Below are 19,934 nucleotides of genomic sequence, written 5' to 3' on the forward strand. Positions count from 1 at the left end.
AGCTGCGCCTCGTAGCCTCCGAAGCATAGCTGACAGGGGGACATAAGTCCCCTTACTATTAACTACTACTATAAACAACAATTAAATGTTGTGCTGGTCATTGTGGGAAGGCTTTTTTATCCGCAGAGTTTGACTCTTCAACAGATTGAGACCCCAACCAGCCATGCATTAGGGCTAGAGTTAAATGACACCGCTTGTTGGCAAGGCTCTCGGGGACCTCACTGTATAATATCTCATCTAGTTTGAGAATTTATTGCCCAAAATTGGTTCTATGAAAAAGCTGCTCTAATCCACATGCAATATGTTACCTAGATCTGAATATATATTCTGAGGCACGGGAATTGCAACAAAAAATATTCTATCGGAAATCAACGGGAAAAGAATTATGCTATTGTATAGTGCATAATTATTCTTGATAGCAGATATCTTGAACTACTCCTTCAGGCAGGAGCTCCATCATGCAGGTCCTTTGTGCCTTGACCCCCTCGAGGCTGCAGATGAGATTGGTTGAAGATACACTGAATTTATGACCAACTTATGGTCATGACCCTCATTCCAAGTACATGTACTACATAGGAAGGATTTTCACTTAGCTCTAAGGTTCAACCAAAGGTAAAATATAGCATTATGCTCAGACTATCTTGTACTGGCTATCAGTTAACATACAACGTGAGCTGGCATGTGATGAGACAGTGGATCTCCTCCCTAGAGGAGATCTAGTGTCTCTGTACCACGCAGTCTACACTAGCTCAATATATAGCGAAAGAAGCCGCCAAAGGTGTACCAATGAAGATCGATCCCTCTACTTCCATGCGTTGTTTTACTAAGTACGTAGCGCATATGTAAAGTACGTGGCCGCTACGATTCGTTGAATTCCCGTGCCTCGAATGAACCAATAGAAAAGATTACCGGCCCGGATCCAAATGTTTCGTTTCTTTTTCTTTACTGTGCAAAAGCAACGAGGTGACGAATTTTCGCCGTCGCCATGATGGGACCCGGGAACACGGATGACAACAGACAATGGCTTCGGTCCAAGAAGCGGTCAGGCGATTGTTCTGTGTCGCATTGCTCCCTAAAGCTATCCACTCCGAGGGCTAGTGCTTGTCAAAGAAAGCTCAAGCGTATGCAGAATTGACAGCTGTCTAACCGGGCCGTTCCATCCCACAAACGCCTAACGGGCGAGGTTTGTGCGGTTTCTACCAGAGGAATAAAAAGTCAGAATACAAAAGAATATGGCAATTGGTACTATATTATATATCAAATGCAGAAGCTCTTCCAAACACTTCCAACATAACTTATATTGTAAAGAGAAAATCCCCGATGTGCACCGGGATACGTCTTCAAATCTCGGATTCCAGCAGACCGGGCAACCTATCGGCTACTATGTACATACATATCAAGTGGCATTTCTGTACCCGCATTAATGTCATGCAGATCAAAAATGAAGAGATCCACAGAGTATGTACCCCTTTCTCCCTGTCCCCGATTTGTCTTTTCGAGATAGTTGATAGATCGAAAGGATGAACCCGGGTTGGGCTCGATTTGATAATTTGATATCTATAACGTGATATTTTCAGGTTCGGGTTGAACAGTGGGGCTGTGTCTGACAGTGCTCAGTCTTGCAATCGAGACTATTGATACTGCCTGCCTTTACCCTGCATGGAAGACCTCTCCACAACGATCAGTATGAAGATCTTTTCTAACGACATGCATTACGGGAATACACGTGACATATGGGTATATACGTCAAAAAGAAAATTAAAGCAGGCAAAACAAGGAAGGAGAAAGAAGGCGAAAGTAAAGAGTACATAGTACATTGTACAGTTGAGGATACAGCTTCCGAGGGATATTGCCACCATCCTAGAGGGGCTCCTATTAATGGTTGGGTTCATCGCTAGTCTATGTAAGATTCACCGTAAAAGCTCGGCTCCCTTCAACAAAGGGGGCTAGCGATGTTACCGTATGATTAGCAAAGAATAGTGCGGGACGCCCATCCGTCGGTTGGACGGCCAACTCCACCCTCAATATGTCCTAACAACGAACACCCACTCAAAGTCCGGGTCACTAATTGACCTGCAGACTGTCACGAGGGGATCTCATACCCTATTTGGTTTAGGGAAGGGTCCAAGCGGGCATTAACAAAATTGGTGTTGAGGACATTAGTGTATGTCTACACTAAGTACATAGTAGCCTATAGTTATGTAAACCCCGTATAACTAACAGCCCTAGCCCTGGAGGTAGTTAGGGTTAGATTAATAATAAGTAATATCGAAACCCCCGGGGCCACTTGGTATGTAGAAGACCCCTTAATTCTAATCCTCCAATTCTCCAATTTGAGAAGAATACAAACATCTTACCCATCATATAATAATACAAATAAGTCACTATCGGCACGGCCCGTAGGGGAGCTTCGAAACTCAACTTTAGATACTGACATATTCAGCCGCGTTGTGAACGGCATTGCAGGTGCCACCTGTCTAACAGTGCACAGGTACATGATGTGAGTATCTCCTTGCTTACAGTACAAAGGCTACTGCACTGTACGCTCCACAGATGCAAATTGTTTATACCCTAACTAGTGGTATCTTTCCAAGTACGTACGTGTATCTTCCATTGGTCGCCTACAAATCTGTAAAAAAACAAGTGGTAATCCATCAAACACCATAGGATACATAGTAGACCACGTTGCTTATGTCGCTCATTCCACTGGTGTTATTGCCGATCTCCCTATCGCACAAGCCTGTCATGGCTACGACACTGCACTATGAACCTTCTTGATTAGCACGTGGATGAATGTCCGCATAGAACTACATAACTTAGGGAAGGGAATTGGTAATACAGGGTAGTATATCATGCGTTAATTATAGCATATCTACAATTAAACTCATGTATATTCTCTGTAGTCTTATCAGCGTTGAGTTACTTGGGAATACACCCTGGTTAAAAGACAGGCATGTGCCCTTCCCACGATCTGTTAGCTCAAAACGAGCGTATCAGATTCCGTCCTGCTGGGATACCGACAAAAGGGGAAGTGGGGAATGACCGGGAAAAAAAGATGATCATGGGAAAGGCAACATGCAGCTACCGATTCTGCCGATGCTGCCAAGGATGTCCGCGTCACCCGAGCACCATGGCCTGCTGCAGCAGTTGGTAGAGTGATATAGCGGGGTGTTGGTGGGGTTGCTCAGTGTGAGCTAAGGACAGAACCTGGGTGTCAAGAGAGACTAAAGAAGACTAGCAAGGAGAAGGAAGCAAATGCGCTCTATTGTACTCCATTAGCAGCAAAGCCCTTTATAATATTCCCAGCCTCAATCTATGGAAACGTGCAGGTGGTCGCTCAGCAAGTTTTCCTTCTACTATGGTTGGAGGCTATTCCTGTCACTTGAGACACCGCTGTACAAGGATATGAAGCATTGTCAGCAACACAGCATGTGGTCCATGCTATGGAAAAGAGCAATGCCAATGCATTAACAAGGAGGAGCTATGTTTATCCGATACGAAACCCCAGGGCGTAGACAGTAGAGGTGTGAATATTTTCATTTCTTGGCATTGTTCATGCCCAAAATTACCAACGATGAACACTTGTACTGAGCTAGAGAATATGTGGGACTCGAGAGAAGCGAGGCTACATGAGATACATGCCTACACCCAAGCGCCTCATTGAGGATCCATTGACGAACATGGCAGAGAAGGATGATTGACATCTCTGCCTTTGTGATAGATCTCGATTAGATGCGGATTCATACTCACAAACACTACTGACTTATGGTACACTTGAAAAGAAAATATGCGTTGCTCATGCCAGAACGACTGAAAAAATAGAGGGAAAAAAAAATTGCAAAAGAAAATTGCAAAAAAAGCAAAGTAAATAGAAAAAAAAGCCGATAGATCTCCTTCGCCATGAGGCTCACTTTGTGGAACGCCCGCCAAATACATTCTGAATTCAAATAGCAAATAAATGGCCACTTCAAATAACGCCATTCCTCTAGTGTGCTCAATGGCCAACATTGGTCTCCACCAATGGCCTGGAAATTCTCAAAAAAAAAAAAAAAAAAGGCAAAAATAACGAAATCGAGAGAAAACGTCCGGTTCTCCGGGTTCGTAGCTGAATCTTGTTCTCTCCCCTCCACCACACCTCCCCCTCCCTTTTTTTTGTGGCTTTTTTTTTTTTCAAGACTTATGCTCATGATCGACTGGGACCCTCGAGTGGGTCGTGGACCCTGTTGAAGCCCGACTCCGGATTGTACCAATCGTGGTTATGGCCCACGTCAAATGTCGGTCCTGGTTCCATGGTATCCATGAAGATCGTATTGTTGCCTGGTACCACCGGGGTGCATCCGACAACAGGGCCTATGGGGTGCTGCATGTATCTTTGCATCGCTGGAAGGCTCGTGGGGCCGTATTCATGTCCGAGGCTAGGGTTCGTGCCTATCATTTGCCGCCGATGATATGCTTCGGTGCGCTCGTTGTGTGGACTGTTCGCACTGCGTGATTTGATGATCCTCGTGGCGTGGGCCCCCTTGGACTCCGACTGCTGACGTGTGGCCCCGCGATGGCCTGAGTTCACACCTTTCTTTAGGTGTTGAAGTTTGCGGTAGCGGGTAGTTGATTGAATGCCACCGCTGCGGATGGCTTCCGGCGTCAGCCTCCAGAAGTTCACTGCCCTTTTGCCTGGACCAATTTCTTCCTTCACTGCCTCGAATCCCTAGACTCCAGGTTAGTATTGATATCAAATATAGCAGACGTTGCATCAAACGTATTGCAAGGAACTGAAAGAATGAAGTATGGAAAGTGAGAGTTACCGCGTTCATTGAGAGATTATGGCGGATACTGTTTTGCCATCCCTTTGCGTTCGGGTCCCCTCCCTTGTCTGTATTCGCTTCGAACCAGGAGTAAATGCTCTGGAGTTGAAGCTTGTTTCCTGGGGCTTCCTTCAAGGCCTGGTAGATGAGAACAGAGTAGGGAGGGTGACTGTGACGCTCCTGATTATTGTCACCAGTGCTTGAACGGGGCGAGAGACGGTCTGCTGTCTGAGCCGTCATTCCCGGACTTGAAGCAGCGAGCGAATGAAGGGAGTGGTAGGAGGAGACCTCAGAAAGTGGCGATGGTGGGGAGTCTGGAGGTGGCTGAAGAGACTCCAACTGAGGATAGTTGTATGATTGGTCTTTGAAGGCAGGGGAGGATTGCAAAAGTGGCCAATCTGAGTGACCCTCTACATCCTGGGGGCCCAACACCTCTGGGGGTGCGCCAGTCATGGTGGGGGTGACATGCGAGCGGTAGACATCAATATATGCGTTTGGATCTCCGAGGAGCTCCTGGGGCAACGGACCCAAGCCGTATGGCTCATCATCAGCAACACGAGGAAAGCTATAACCTTGATACTGATGAGGACGCATAGGAGCTGGCTGGGATCTCCATCTCGCCCAGTCAGATACAGTGAACGGAGATGGCGCTTCTGGTTGCGACAGGAGACCAGGTTTTGAATCTCCTTGGCCTGAAATGTGCACCCTGTCGAAATGTTGCGAATGGAATGAGAAATCCATGTTTGGACAGGGCAACCTCCGGCTGTGGGAGTGACTTGATGGGTTGGGTGAGAAAAGGGTAGAAAGGGAAATAGAAGAGAAGCATGAAAGTTGTGGGGAAAGGAGGATATGAGAAGGCAAACGTAACTCTTGGAAGAGGAAGAGGAAGAGGGGGAGAGTGAGAGGGAGAATGAGAGATAATAAGAATAAGAATAAGAAGGAGACAAGAACGGACGAGAGTGCAGCCTCAAAGGATGTGTATGTGCTCAACGACGATTTGGAGCTGTATAATTTCAAAGATCCCATGCCAACACATCATATTCTTCTCTCTCTCTCTCACTCTGTAAATAACCTCATAGATGCAATTCAAAGAAAAGACGGTCTGGACCTAAGGTAATTAATTTTTTTCTTCTTGCATTATAGAAAAAAAAAGGTCTACTCTGTATTTCTAAAAACGCCTTAGATGCCTAAGTCGTGCAACGGAGATTCATAGTACAGACAATGACCAATGACCGGGAAGTCATAAGTGGCTGGATCTGGTGCTACATACTACATGCTACATGCGACTAGAACGAATGAATTAGGCCTCCTAGAGCCAGAAGGGGATGGTCAAATTCAAATGGGAACCTGCAGGACACAAGTCGCCATTCATCTACACCGGCTTCATTCCGGCCCTTCTGGAAGTTAACTGCAAGTGCCATCTTCTTACTTTTTTGTCTAGCCCAATTGTTTCCTTTTTTTTCATAACCTGCATTCAACCACCCGGAAGTCAGGAATACATCCTGCTCCTGCAGGCCGGGATAGTGTCACCCAAAGGACACCCAACGTCCCCCGTGTTGCGAGTACCCTGGTAATAGAAAAACAAAAGAAAAAAGAGACATACGGTGTCGATACGCTAGTCATGGTCAACGCGAGTGGGAGGTTTTTTTTTGGCTTCCCCTTAAGAGACGATCATAATGGGGGAAAAAAAAAGTGGTGAGGTCGTCAAATTTAGGTCGAGAATGTTGGATCAAGCATCTGATGTCTCCATATATCAAGTCCGGCTTATTCTGCGAAAACCCTGGGGGAAATGTTTCCAGTCCAATCAATCCAGGTTTGGTCTGATTCACTGGGTATCAATTCACTGGAAAATACAGCTCCCAAACATCTCCCTGCATACACTATCGTAATCCACTCTCTCCATCCCGATATGACGCCCATGTGGAAATCGTTGGTTGCGCAGGTGTTACTTCCGGTAATAGATCTGAGACAACCTGTTAGTATTATCTTCGTAAAACCCCAAAAGAAAGAAACTTACCCTTTTGAACTGGAAATGAAGTTGAAGGATTCCCTTAAAGGAAATGATTACGTCAGTTGAGAAACAGGGGGGATCTTTGAGTGGCACGACATACCTTGTCAAATGTACTCTTGAAGCCCCTCTCGCGTTTGGCACTATAATCCCATTCTTTGTCGACAATGCGAAAGGCAAGGTCTTCATACGGAGGTCCAGCCATGAACCGAATGAGACAGGTGTCTTCCTCGCCCGCTTCGGCCGATGACTCGCCACGCTTGCGACCGTTCTCACGCTCAATCCGGTAAGTCGGCGCTTTGGTCTTGTCAATCAAGTCGGGGTAGAAAATGTTGAACTTGTAACCTTGTACAACCTTAGGTGGCGGGTTGTCGTGGTCGTAATGGGTTTGATTGTATTTGTTCCATTCGTAACCCATTTGGACTCGGTTGAAGTACCGTGGCTTTCGAGGCCGATGTTTACCGGCCCATTGAGGTTGTGAGCTCGTGCTCACGGCCTCTTCGCCCGTAAATATTTCTTCATTCTCACTGACACCCTTGGCAAGCTCCCTTTCATATAGCGCTTTGGTCGCTTGCGAGAAGTCTTCGTTCGGGATGGACGAGAACCGCGTGGATACGGAGGCCGCGGGGGCGTTGGTAGATGTCGGATTCGATACTACTGCGGATGACTTCTCTGCAGCTCGGTGTCGTAGTGGGACAAAGCCCATGCGGATAATTTTCTGGCGTTCGCGGGCCTGTGCGGTTGATTAGCATGTGGATTGGAATAGATGAGAGGAAGCTCTAAAACCTACCACTTGGTTAAGGAATGCGGACTCGTCCATGGTTTCCAAGCCTTTGTCCTCCGGGCGAATCTGGAGCAATGGATCTGGATCCAGGCCTTCAAACTCGGCATGATTTGTTAAATCACCAGAGACAACTGGAGCAAGAGGTGCTAGTTTTTCCCGAATTGATTCGGCTTCCTGTCTTTGCTGTCTCCTCAGGTCGCGGACACGCTCATCGATAATAGCTTGATAAACATTTTTCAGACTCGCCCTGGCCTTCCACACAGTCAGACTGCGCAGCAGCTCTTCCCAGTAATCTGTATCGATTGGCTCGTTCGAGTTCAACTTCCGTTTCACTTGTACTTCGAGATTTTGAAGCTGCTCGTAGGATTTTGGGCTTAGTAGTTTGTTGATGTCGGCAGCCACGGAATTCAGTGCGCGACCCTCGGGTGTAACGGTCTTTTGACGATCTCGGCAGATGACTTTCATGGTCTGTAGGGTGGACGGTGGTCAACAGGGGTGTCCGGTAGATAGCAGAGTGGGGGAACATTACCTGCCAGAATTCACGGTTCTTCGCGTTTGTCTCAAGGTTAACAAATGTATCAATATCCTTCTCCAAGTCCTGTAGTTGGGTCTGCGATAGTCCCTCAAAAACACCGTCCGGGTCCACGACATCCAGATCGGAGTCTGCTATTTCGTCATCCAAGGGATCTCGCGTAGGATCGATGATGCGGAGAGTAACCGTCAGCCAGTCGATAGGCTTTGCGCGCCCTTCCTTGACTCGAATCTCTGCCTTCTTTTTGGCCTGCTTCAGCACGAACAGATCCTCCTGCGCGACCCACTCGCGCTCTTGCTGGTCTTCCTGGATCAAGTTGAGCCGGACTTGATCGCGCATGTTGCGAGGCTGCTGCGAAGGACCCGATCTCTCATTGTTCCATCCGCGATCCGAGTCTTGTCGGTCGCGCCATTCTCCGTCGTCCCGACGAGGGTGTTTCTGGGGCTGACGCCACGAGGATGGCGATCGGGACCTGCTGCGCTTTGAGTCTGATCGGTCTGGGAATCGCGCAGACATGGTGATAACTGTAAAGATATAACAAGGAGTAAGAATTAAAACATATGCGATCCGAACGTATGTAATTTGGATGTCGAAAGCGAAGTTTAGAAGTTCGGGAGATCAGCGGGAAAGTTACGCGGGCGGCAAACCTTCCCTTATGGTCCAGGCAGCTATATGAGACAACTTTGGAACTTCCCAACTCCGCATTGTAAACCAACAAGTCGCTCAAATCATGCCTTCGAGATGGCAGCATCTTCACTTGTCTCAGCAGGGGTTGCCTCCCTTGCTCTTCCAGTATACCTGGACTCGACAAGGCTATGAGATCCACATAACAGACCTCACCTATATCTGGTCAGAGCGGCTGCCCCATAAAGCTATCACCAAGAGGGCAGAGGAAGATGCCACAACGATCGATCCTGGAGAGGACCTAGAGCAGCTCAATGTGCTCCTAGAGAAAATTGGAGAAGCTTTACAAAAAGGCAATGAAAGCGCAATCCTAAGCAGTGGAACGCAAACCGACTCGCTTGAAATCACGACAACAACCAAGCTTCCCTCCCCGTTGAGGCCTCTTAAATGGTCCTTGAGATTATCAAAGGAGCCCTTGTCATCCTTGACTACTAATCTATTGATTCCGCTGCTGAGGGAGGAAGCGGAGTGGGAGTCCCGCCAACATTTGCTCTTGAATCAAATCAAGCAGAAAGACTACGTACTTAGCAAGTTGTTTGACAAAATGGAAACACTTGGCGTGGATCTAGGGTCTGTGTTTCCTAGCGCCGCAGGATCGCGTGCGTCTCGCAAGGCTATTACGCGGTCTGAGGCTGCCAAATTTGTCAAGGGTATTGCGCAGTTTGAGGAACAGACCTGGCTTGCTGAGACAGGAGTATCACATGGGGCGGGATTGGCCACCAATTTACTACAGGAAATCTCGGAATCCGGTGATTCTCATAATTTGGATACCTTCACCCTGTCACAAGCTGAATGGTGGTATCAGCTTGAGAGGCGCTCTGAAACTAGCGCCAAGGAATCCCCTCCCATTGAAGAGGAAAGTCCCAAGGACGAAGATAGAAAAGAGCCGGTTGAAACCAAGCATATCGACGAAGGAGGGGACTCAACGGCAAGCAGTGATGTCGATGAGTTTCAGGTATGCTACGACTTATTCCTAATCACAGATAACAAGTATAGCTTAACCCTGTTCATCTAGCGACAAGAAACCCCTCCCAGACTAAAATCCCAACATGACAAAGGCAAAACATCACCACCCAAGCAAAAGCCCAGAAAGGAAAGTCCTGTTCCACCAGTATCGCCCTCAGAGGAAGACGAAGCCACAGCATCAGACTCCGACTCCGAGCCTGAACCAGCACCGCGTCAAAAACGCATTCCCAGCGTTTCAAGGTCACCAGAGCCCGCTGCACCGCAGCCGAAAGCTCGAGAGGCACCGAAAGTAACAAAGAGTGGACTGGGTAAAATTGGCGGCAGGAACAAGAAAGAAACAGAGCGTCAGCCCTCGCCATCTCCCTCTCCAGCCCCTTCTCCTCCGGCGCCAGTCCGAGAGGCACCGAAAAGGCCGAAGGGTGGATTGGGTATGATAGGCGGCAAGAAAAAGCAAGCAAAAGAGCCCTCGCCTTCGCCAACCCCTTCCCCTCCAGCACAACTCCGCGAGTCTCCAGAACCCCAGGAACCTTCAAAGTCACCAGAAGAGGAAGAAAGGATTGACGAAGATCATCCCACATCGTCGACACAGCCAGCAGCAGCCAAGGATAAACGTACCGGGAAACTTGGCATGATAGGCGGCAAAGCCAAAGCCAAAGTCTCCGAACCAGCTCGAGACAAGTCTCCGCCGCCTACATCTGACACGGTGGTCAGGTCACCCGAGAAAACTACACCTGCTATACCGAAGGCTGGCAGACAAGCTCTTAAAAAGGAGGAGTCTCCATTACCCACACCAGCAGCGGGGAGGGTTCCTTCCGCTCCACCTGCAGAGCCGGAGACTGAAGACCAGCGGGCTAACCGGAAGCGCGAGGAACTGAAGAGGTCGCTCGAAGCTAAGGGCAAAGCTCCTGCAAAGAAGAAGCGGAGGTTCTAGACGAAGGTGAATGGGGATTTTATGTTTTAAGATGTGTCTAAATCATTTTTCAAGCGATCCGATGGAAATTTCTACGTGCGTACGATAGATTCTATTTAGTATGTGATGACTACATAGGGAGAAACGCCCGCCACTTCAGGGCTGTACACTATACGCATGTGCTTGAATACGTGTTATGCATGGATTGATTCATTGAAAGTATCGCGATTGGGGAATCAAATAATAAAAAAAGAAGACAAGAAAGTGAAGTGAAGACGTAAAAGCAAAAACACGCGCTAATAGTAGTACACATTGAGCGTTATGCAAGACTCACGCTCAGTCCCTCAAAGGAGGACCCGTGCGAGCCAAGGCAACACTTTCCTTCTCTTGCTCATTTGGGGTAACAAGTCGCACCCTCTTAGGCGACATGGCGCCGGGTGAGACCGGCGCCGGAGAGGAAGTATTGCTTGTCGAAGTGATCGGGCCAGCACCACTGCCACCAGTGGCAGCGGCGACGCCAGCGACACCCAGCATGCCGCGGACTTTCTCGACGGCCTTGCTTTCACCCTTAGTCCAGGGATCACGCTTGACGAGCCCGACACCGGCGGAGCGACTAGCAGAATCGCGACGCTTGGACTCCACCTGCAGGGCTTGGCGGTTTAGTTCACGACGTGGGCCAGGCCCGCAGTCATGCGAGCAGCCGGCGGTGGCACAGCCGCCTTCGCTGGTTGAGATGTCGCCGAGCCAGGTTGTGATGCAGGCTAGATGGCCGCCGTGGCCGCAGCCTTGGCACCAAGTCCAGAGGGCGGAGCCTTTGAGGCGAGGTACAGTGAAGGGCTCGAGCATCTCGATCTCCGACTCTGGGAGGGGTTCAGTGGGAACTGAGGACTGTGAGGAATGGTTTGAAGTGGTCTCGGAGTCTGGGTCGGGACTGGTGAGGGTTGATGAAGTGATTGACGGATTTTGCTGCTCTGAAACCCATTCTAGGGGTGGATCAAGGCTCACGCAAATAGAGCATGGTGCTTGAGGTGTGTTGCAGCGATAACAGCGGCTATTGTCTTGGGTGGGATTCTCAAAGGGTCGTTGACATGTGTAGCAGTAGACGTTGATGAATGAATCTGTCTGGGCGTATTCATAGACGGCAGGATATGTTGATACACAAAATAGACGGAGCTCTGCTGCCTCAAGGTCCATCGAGTGCCGAATCAGGTGCTCATTGTAAGTTTTGAAGACCATTTCGCATTCCTCGTACGGGAGAATTTGTTCGCAGTCCCGGAAAAGAACGTGCAGCTTTTGGAGAAGATGGGCGGCAGCCTGAATATCGACTAAGCTGCTACTGCTGTGGTAATATCGGACTGATTCTTTCAGAATCGCTTCAATACCCCACGGTTTCAAGTCTGTTCCGTCTGGAGTGAGCGGGATCTGCACTCGCGAGATACCGTCTATTGTTGAATAAGGCATAGTGCCGAGGTAGGACGTATCATCTGGTGGGAAAGTTTGCTGCTGTGTTTCAAGCGGGGTTGATTCTGTGATCAAAGGGGGAGGGCTCGACGGCCGCTCCAGATGAAGTCGATCAGTCTCTGAGACGACATGGTCAAAGATCTCATCCTCGGATTCCTCGCGTGTAGAGGCTAGAATCGATCCTCTTCTCAGTGCTGAGGCAGATTGTCCAGCATCCAGAGATTTAGATGCGTCAAGGTGTCCAGTAGACGAGTAAGACGCACCGATAGACTTGGAGGGGTGCGAACTGTCGGTAGATGTAGAGAACATGGGAAAACTCTCCGAAGAATCATGCCGACCATAACGGTCGGTACGGGGGGGCCGATTAGATTCCATTGGCGACTCGAGAGTCAAGGGTTTCTTGGGAAATTGCTTGTAGTCACGAATCGCTGCACGTTTATCCTCCAGCTTTTGGTCATAGTCATCCTCGGAATTTTCCTGAGGGAAGTCTGAGTGACCGCGACGGCGCCAGTCTGCTTTGCCGGCAATTGCCCGAGGCGCAGACCGTTGTTCCATGTCCAAGTCTTCTTGTGTGGGATCCCATAGATACTTCGATGAATGAGTATCATCGGTTGACGATAGTCGTCCACGAGGCAAGGGTATACGATCCGACATACCCCAACCGTTATGGTCACTCAAGACTGATGGCGGGAGAGGGTCAAGGTCGATCGCCCCATCGCTCAACGAGGGAATTTGGGAATCAGTGCTCGACCAGGAGTCTTTCGGGGAATCAGGCAATGGCCGCGCAAGGGGGGTGGTCATATTCGACGAGCTCTCAGCCTCGGGGACCGCCTCCATGACCCCTTTGAACAACCGACTCTTGACTCTGTCCTGTCGACCATCATCGGGTCGTGACCTGTCTATCAACCCTCCATCCTTGGATGACCTGTCTTTCAGGCCACCTTTTGCTGGATGATCTCTAGCTCTACGTTGGAGTTCTTCGAGAATAGCGAATTTGACAATTCTCCAAGTCTGAGCCAATCTGGCCATGGATACCTCATCTGCACATTCAGCGTTGTGGTCCAGTGATTCAATCAAAGTGTTTAGGACGTCTGTCTGCGTTCTATGTTCACTATGCTCATCGAACAACGGTGTATAGTGGCTTGCCAAATACCGAAAGACTGCTGAGTCGTTTGTAGCACCCGGAATACTTGTGATGATCCCCGCCTGACTAGGCATTGGGGTTGCGAGTTTGGCCAATGCTTGTTCTAGAGGGAGCACGGGTATAAAATCCACTGCTCCCGGTGGAGTACTGCCCAAAGACTTGGATGCTCGAATGGCGGTCGATTTGGTATGCCGATTCCGAAGGGAAGTGGCCAAAACGGCTTCGTCAAAGATGTCATCTGCAGGGCTCTGGCTTAGTGATCTCTCGCCAGTGCTGTAGTCGTCTTCTTCAGCCCGTAGAAATTCTGCGGCATTGACTCCCAGAGGACGCCGCCTGGGACGTTGTTGACTAAACGCAACAAACTCGCCATTGGGACTCCAAGCCACAGAGCACATCGGTCGGCGATTGACCACAGTTGGCGCATACCGAACATCAGTCTGGGTAAAGGCCCCGGCCTCGCCGACCGTCCACAAAAGATCCTTGGAGCGCCAGAGCAGATCCGATGCGGGTGCATCGTACCGATCGAACTCGCGGAATGGAACATGCGGGCGACGGAGATCCCAAAGGTGAACGCGTGGGTCTTCTTTGTCATAGGACGTGACAACTTGAGACGATTGCCATTCTCCCGAGGCAGGAGACTCACCAACCCAAGAAGGAGGCCTCCATCGAACATTTGTGACCGCCTGGGGTGTCCGGAACTGGAATGCAGGTTTCTGCCGCCGCTCTGCAGATGAAGAAAAGTCCCAGACCTTTACCTGGCGATCCGTGCCACCACTAACAATATGTTTTCCGTCAGGGTGCCAGTCGACTGCATAGCATGGGCGATCATGGGCGGCTATTCTCATCAGTGGGGCGTTAACCTTTCGATAATCCCACATCTGGATCGCGCCGCTGTCTGAAGCAGTCGCAAATATAACCCCATCATTAGGCGACCACCGGACGTCTCGGATGGCATCGCTGTTGCCCTGATACGAATGTTTGCTAGGGCACGTGGAAGTTCCCCGATTTGCAGAGGCGGATCGCAGATCCCACATCCGAATTGTGCCATCTTGACTGCCAGACAGGAGCCAAGAAGGAAGATGAGGGTTGAAAGCAAGCCTGTGCACCTGGCGATTGTGACCTTGGAAACGACATAATTGGAGACCGGGCCGCTGGAGGTCGTAAACCACAATCCGACCATTTGCGACTGCAGTTGCGATTATCCGGTCATAGTTCCCATGTGACCATTTTACGTCCTTCACATTCAATTGGTCCTTGTGTGGCATTGAAACGCCCACATCGTGGTGGGTGGATGCATAGCTAATGACTGCATTGCGAATATTGAATTCCTCTGACGAGCGGTCTGGGGAGACCTGGATGGTTTTGAGAATCTCCTTGCCTGCGATAACCGCATGTGTCCGCTCTGGCGAAATGTCCAAAGCCGTGATTGCTATGCCTGTTTTGTGGGTCACAGTCTGCGGTTCTCCTGGTCTTTACAGAAGGATGATGATTAGAAAACTGAAGATTCAATTGGCTCAAATGAAATTCCCCGATCTAGCTCCGACCAAATGGTGGGGGTGGTCACTGCGTTGAAAACAAAGAAGGAAACATGGAAACAGAGCAAAGCAGGGAAGTAGGGGTATCAGAGCGGTGTGAGAAAGCTGCAGCACTTACAGTGATTTGGATCTGATCGACCGGGGACCATCCGCACGACTGCTTTGGGGACTAGGTGGTCTTGAGCCCAAGAAGAAAGGTTGGGCGAATCTAGCAAGGGCATTGGCGGCACGATTTGAGTACTTCTGTGGCGGAGGGGGAGGAGGGGGAGGGACCGGAGATCGCGAACCTGAGAGGTCCGACATGGTTTATAGCCAGGTCTCCATTATGGCACACGACCACCGAATTGGAGGGAGAAAGATGCGGAGAGTTGGAGATCGTCGAGATGCAAGCGGTGAGGGAAAGACCCTGAGGCACCGACCCATGCCTTACCGTCCAAGATTTGAACATTATATATAACAATCACTATCCAACGTTGTTATACCTCACATATAGGGCACCAGTCAGGTAGTTGTACTTCTTTCTTTTCTTATAATTTATGTCATATTTCTCAAAATGCACCTTTTACCTCTTGAAAGCCATCGGGCCTGAACACATATTAGGAGCGGTCTAGAAGACAACACATGAGAGGGATCAGATTGGAATGTGATTTTTACGAAGGAATTTCTCCGAAGTGAACGTGTCCAAAGACCAAAATACCTATATACAAGATAGTACTATCTATCAAACCACCTTGGAAGAATGTGATTCTGATTTGTCTTACCTCAACCGGGGCTTCGGGACACGCAACACATGGAGAATATATCCATATATTATTCATGGACCATAGACTATGACATTATATCCAAATGTACGCACAAATGTACGTACATCATATACGAATACTCATGATCAGTGGCCAATTTATTGAACTGCGCCTGGAGTGCCACTGAAATGACTAAAAAAGAGGCAAAAAATATGAGACATTCAGCTAATCACATACATCAACGGGAAGTTTAGACCAATCTAAGCTGAAGGTCACACTTTCACGGGGAAAAGGAAGAAGAATTTAGATTTCATTGCCATAATGATTGGGCTCAGGTGATCTTGTCATGTTAATATTTTAATGTTTCCTTTTTGATTTTAATTTTTTTGGGGTAACCTGATGAAGTCATTATATGCGTGGATTGTTCTCGATCGGTAGATCGACGATCCTTTTACCCTCCCTCCTCCCCTCCCCCCTGTTTATCTTCTAGGACGATTTGAACTTTGACCATCGGGCATGAAAGGTCTAAATTATTTAATTCATGCCAGGGCTCTTCTAAACTAGCAAACAAAGCCCTACAGGAGAACTCGGAGAAAGACGAGATATATATATATATATATAGTTATATATGGAAGTGACTGATACTAGTGGATCCCCATTTTTGTTTTAGCTGCAGCAACAATCCACACACCGTCATTTTAGACGCTTTAGGCCGTTTAGACCTTTTTATGTTTATATATGCCTGATATTTCCCTTTCTTTGCCTCTTTTTTTTTATTACAAAAAGGTTCAACATTTTTTTCTTCTCTATCCAAACCTTAAGGGAAGAAGGAGAAGACAGTAGAGGGCAAAAAAACACACCCCCCCAAAGGAAAATAATAAGGAAAAAGTTATAAGCATTCATTTATTTATTTTTCTTTCCTTTTTCCTTTCTATGTTTTGCTTCTACTTCTCAAAATCTCCATAATTTACTTTCTTTTCTTTTTTTCCTCTTAAAAAGCTTTTCCACGTGGAAAACCTGTTGTTTCTCCGCCATCCCAACCTTGGAAGTTCCCATTACTCGCGTCGATCTTCGCCATACCCGTCCTGTCCTTTCCGATCCGAACCCTCCCTTTCTTACTCTTCTTTCAAGGGACTCCTGTCATGGACCTTGTTTGAATCACACTCATTTCTGGGATATTTAGTGGGCAATGGATCCCCACGCAGCCCTAGAGCTGCTGGAATACTTGCGCACCTCTTACCCAATCTTTCTTCTTATCCTCTTTGTCGTGGCCTTCGTGGCTAATACTACCATCGCTGCAAAGAAAGCTAGCAAGCATGAATCTCAATATTTCGGCCCTGGAGGGCGACCACTCCCTCAGCGAACTCGAAGTGTACCCGCCTACAAATCCCAGTTCTCGCGGAACGTCAAACGAGTTTTCAATTTGCTCTCCGTGGCCATTCTCCTGACCTTCCTTGCGGATGCAATTATCTATATCATACATGTCATGCTGGCCAGGTCAGAGAACTGGTGGCGAGGACAGTCCTTTGTGGTAGGTTCTATTCCGATGGTTTGGTGTTTCTCGACATTGACACTTTATCACAGATTTACGTCGTCGGCTCGTTCTTCGTCTACGCAGTGCTGCTCATGGCAATGCTAGACACATCTCCCTCGCCTACTATCGCCCAATTTGTCTGTTGGTCGGTCGCCATCCCAATCGAAATGGTTATTGTTAGCACCTCCCTCTCGATCTATACCTCGGTTCACCACGAGCCAATTGTTGGAGACCCAGAAGGGGGCCGGGTCCGCAGAAGCATTACATTCTGGGAGTCCCTAGAAGTGGGATCGAATAGTGTACGCATCCTTATTTTGTTTGCACTGGTTCTTCTCTACGCATGTCAATCGTTCAATTGGAAGAGCCACGGGAAGGCAAGCCAACGGGCGAATGGGGCCACAGAAGCCACGGGACTTTTGGATTCCGCTGGTGTAGAAAATGGCAATGGGAATGGACATGGGAACGGAACTGCCAATGGTCACTCATATGGTTCGACGAACGGAGCTCCTCGCCCCGAAACTACCAAACCCACCGATCCTTGGGTGCGTCCGACAACAATTCCTTCCACTAGCTGGTGGGAGTACCTGAGCGGGTACTCGCTATTTTTCCCATACCTGTGGCCGTCCAAATCCCGCCGGCTGCAACTAGTGGTCACCTTTTGTTTTGGGCTCCTCATATGCCAGCGAGTCGTTAACGTCTTGGTACCCTACCAAATCGGAGTCATTACGGGTGCCCTTACCAGGGATGACGGTGAGGACTTCCAAGTGCCATGGCTGCAAATTTGCCTCTATGTGGTGTACCGATGGTTGCAGGGCAGCCAGGGCTTACTCAGCTCTCTGCGCTCTAGCCTCTGGATTCCCGTGAGCCAGTATTCTTACATGGAGCTCTCCACCGCTGCGTTTGAACACGTTCATAGTCTTAGCTTAGACTTCCATCTCGGAAAAAAGACCGGCGAGGTCTTGTCCGCCTTGAGCAAGGGCAGTTCGATCAATACTTTCCTTGAGCAGGTCACCTTTCAGGTGGTGCCGATGCTTGTCGACCTTGTGATTGCGATTGTGTTTTTCATGGTTGCATTTGACGTCTACTACGCTCTAGCTGTCGGGATCTCCACATTTGGTTATCTCTATGTCACTATTCGCATGGCCCAGTGGCGAGCAGAGATCAGAAGACAGATGGTCAATGCCTCGCGACAAGAAGATGCCGTCAAGTAAGTTAGAACGAGGCTATGCATTATACATTCGAGATAGATGTGGGACTAACTTATGCTCTTTCTAGGAACGACTCTATGGTCTCATATGAGACAGTGAAATACTTCAACGCCGAACAGTACGAATTCAACCGGTACCGGGGCGCCGTGCGTGACTTCCAGAAGGCCGAATATCACGTGTTGTTCTCTCTAACACTGCTGAACACCTGTCAAAACACTGTGTTTATGATGGGTCTATTGGTAATGTGCTTCATTTGTGCATACCAGGTCGCTACTGGCCAGCGCCCTGTGGGCAAGTTCGTGTCTCTACTGGCCTATATGGTCCAACTCCAGGGTCCGCTAAATTTCTTTGGCACTTTCTATCGATCTATCCAATCCGCATTGATTAATGCCGAACGCCTACTAGAACTGTTCCGTGAGCAGCCAACTGTGGTCGATAGCTCCCGTGCCACCCCATTGGCCACGTGCAATGGTGACATTAAGTTCGAGGATGTTGAGTTTGCTTACGATGCGCGCAAGCCCGCGTTGAACGGCCTTACCTTCCACTGCCAGCCGGGAACCACCACCGCCTTGGTTGGTGAGTCTGGCGGAGGTAAGTCCACTGTCTTCCGCCTCTTGTTCAGGTTCTACAACTCCGGGAATGGACGTATCCGTATCGACGGACATGATGTACAGGATATCACGATCGATTCAGTCCGCCAGCACATTGGCGTGGTTCCCCAGGATACTGTACTTTTCAACGAGACCTTGATGTACAACTTGAAGTACGCCAAGCAAGACGCTTCCGATGAAGATGTTTACGCAGCTTGCCGCGCCGCCAGCATTCACGACAAGATTCTTGCTTTCCCCGACGGCTACAACACAAAGGTTGGAGAGCGTGGCCTACGGCTTAGCGGCGGCGAGAAGCAACGTGTGGCTATCGCCCGCACCATCATTAAGAACCCGCGCATCATTCTCTTAGATGAGGCAACCGCAGCTCTAGACACAGATACCGAGGAGCATATCCAGAGGGCGCTCTCTACTCTTTCACGGGGTCGCACCATGCTGGTAATTGCTCATCGTCTCAGCACTATCACTACCGCAGACCGCATCTTGGTCTTGTCAGAGGGTCAAGTGGCTGAAAGCGGCACGCATGAAGAGCTTCTGGCTCTGAAGGGTCGCTATGCCAGCATGTGGCGCAAGCAGATCCGTGCCCAAAAGGCCGCGGCAGAAGCCCAGGTTCTTCAAGACCGGGCTGAGCGAATCCGCACTGCAACCACCAGCGATGACAGCTCCAGTCAATCGGATGAAGACCGCAAGGTTGTCGGTCGCCGAAACAACTAAATTAGTAATGCCTGAACCGCTAAAATAGGGACAGGGAATGACTTTTGTTTAACTTTCAACATGTGCATACGCTTTTTCATATTCTTACAAGAAAAGTACCCAGGGGCAGTAATGATCGGAGGCAGCATGAGATCAAGGTTGATGTTTCATCTTGAGGGGTGATAGCCCCTCTTTTGTTCTTGCTCATTTCTCATTTTTCGGTTCGTTCGTTCTTCCAGGTATCGTTTTCTTTTTTTCCTTTTTCTCTCTGCTTTTGTTGGCGTTTTGGGTCTACGACGCGTACGATGTTATCGTCTCTCTT

At 48.9% G+C, this 19,934-nt stretch overlaps 5 protein-coding genes across 5 annotated transcripts; 2 read left to right on the forward strand and 3 right to left on the reverse strand.

Moving 5' to 3' along the window:
* Positions 1 to 4,183: 4,183 nt before the first annotated feature.
* N7455_002558 (uncharacterized protein) lies at positions 4,184 to 5,543 on the reverse strand (the record flags this gene model as incomplete). The annotated part of the gene is made up of 2 exons (XM_040953258.2): positions 4,184 to 4,705; positions 4,803 to 5,543. The coding sequence occupies 2 exons, from the start codon at positions 5,541 to 5,543 to the stop codon at positions 4,184 to 4,186; spliced, it is 1,263 nt and encodes a 420-aa protein (XP_040816264.2).
* A 949-nt stretch (positions 5,544 to 6,492) lies between these two features.
* Positions 6,493 to 8,706, reverse strand: N7455_002559 (uncharacterized protein). Its single transcript, XM_065604303.1, has 5 exons — positions 8,124 to 8,706; positions 7,601 to 8,062; positions 6,914 to 7,543; positions 6,820 to 6,852; positions 6,493 to 6,765 (listed from the first exon to the last, which is right to left on the reverse strand). Exons 1-5 carry the CDS (start codon positions 8,640 to 8,642, stop codon positions 6,748 to 6,750), a joined length of 1,662 nt encoding a protein of 553 aa, XP_065462794.1. The 5' UTR covers positions 8,643 to 8,706; the 3' UTR covers positions 6,493 to 6,747.
* Positions 8,707 to 8,856: 150 nt separating this feature from the next.
* Positions 8,857 to 10,707, forward strand: N7455_002560 (uncharacterized protein; the record flags this gene model as incomplete). Its single annotated transcript, XM_040953380.2, has 2 exons — positions 8,857 to 9,765; positions 9,826 to 10,707. The coding sequence occupies 2 exons, from the start codon at positions 8,857 to 8,859 to the stop codon at positions 10,705 to 10,707; spliced, it is 1,791 nt and encodes a 596-aa protein (XP_040816157.2).
* A 315-nt stretch (positions 10,708 to 11,022) lies between these two features.
* N7455_002561 (WD repeat protein) lies at positions 11,023 to 15,129 on the reverse strand (the record flags this gene model as incomplete). The annotated part of the gene is made up of 2 exons (XM_040953223.2): positions 11,023 to 14,761; positions 14,945 to 15,129. 2 exons carry the CDS (start codon positions 15,127 to 15,129, stop codon positions 11,023 to 11,025), a joined length of 3,924 nt encoding a protein of 1,307 aa, XP_040816343.2.
* Positions 15,130 to 16,758: 1,629 nt separating this feature from the next.
* hmt1 (putative vacuolar ABC heavy metal transporter (Hmt1)) lies at positions 16,759 to 19,633 on the forward strand (the record flags this gene model as incomplete). Its single annotated transcript, XM_040953290.2, has 3 exons — positions 16,759 to 17,100; positions 17,154 to 18,310; positions 18,379 to 19,633. 3 exons carry the CDS (start codon positions 16,759 to 16,761, stop codon positions 19,631 to 19,633), a joined length of 2,754 nt encoding a protein of 917 aa, XP_040816195.2.
* Between the last annotated feature and the right edge of the window lie 301 nt (positions 19,634 to 19,934).

This window comes from Penicillium solitum, assembly GCF_028829755.1.
Source record: "Penicillium solitum strain IBT 25940 chromosome Unknown utg000001l_segment0_segment0, whole genome shotgun sequence".
NCBI classification, from domain to species: domain Eukaryota; kingdom Fungi; phylum Ascomycota; class Eurotiomycetes; order Eurotiales; family Aspergillaceae; genus Penicillium; species Penicillium solitum.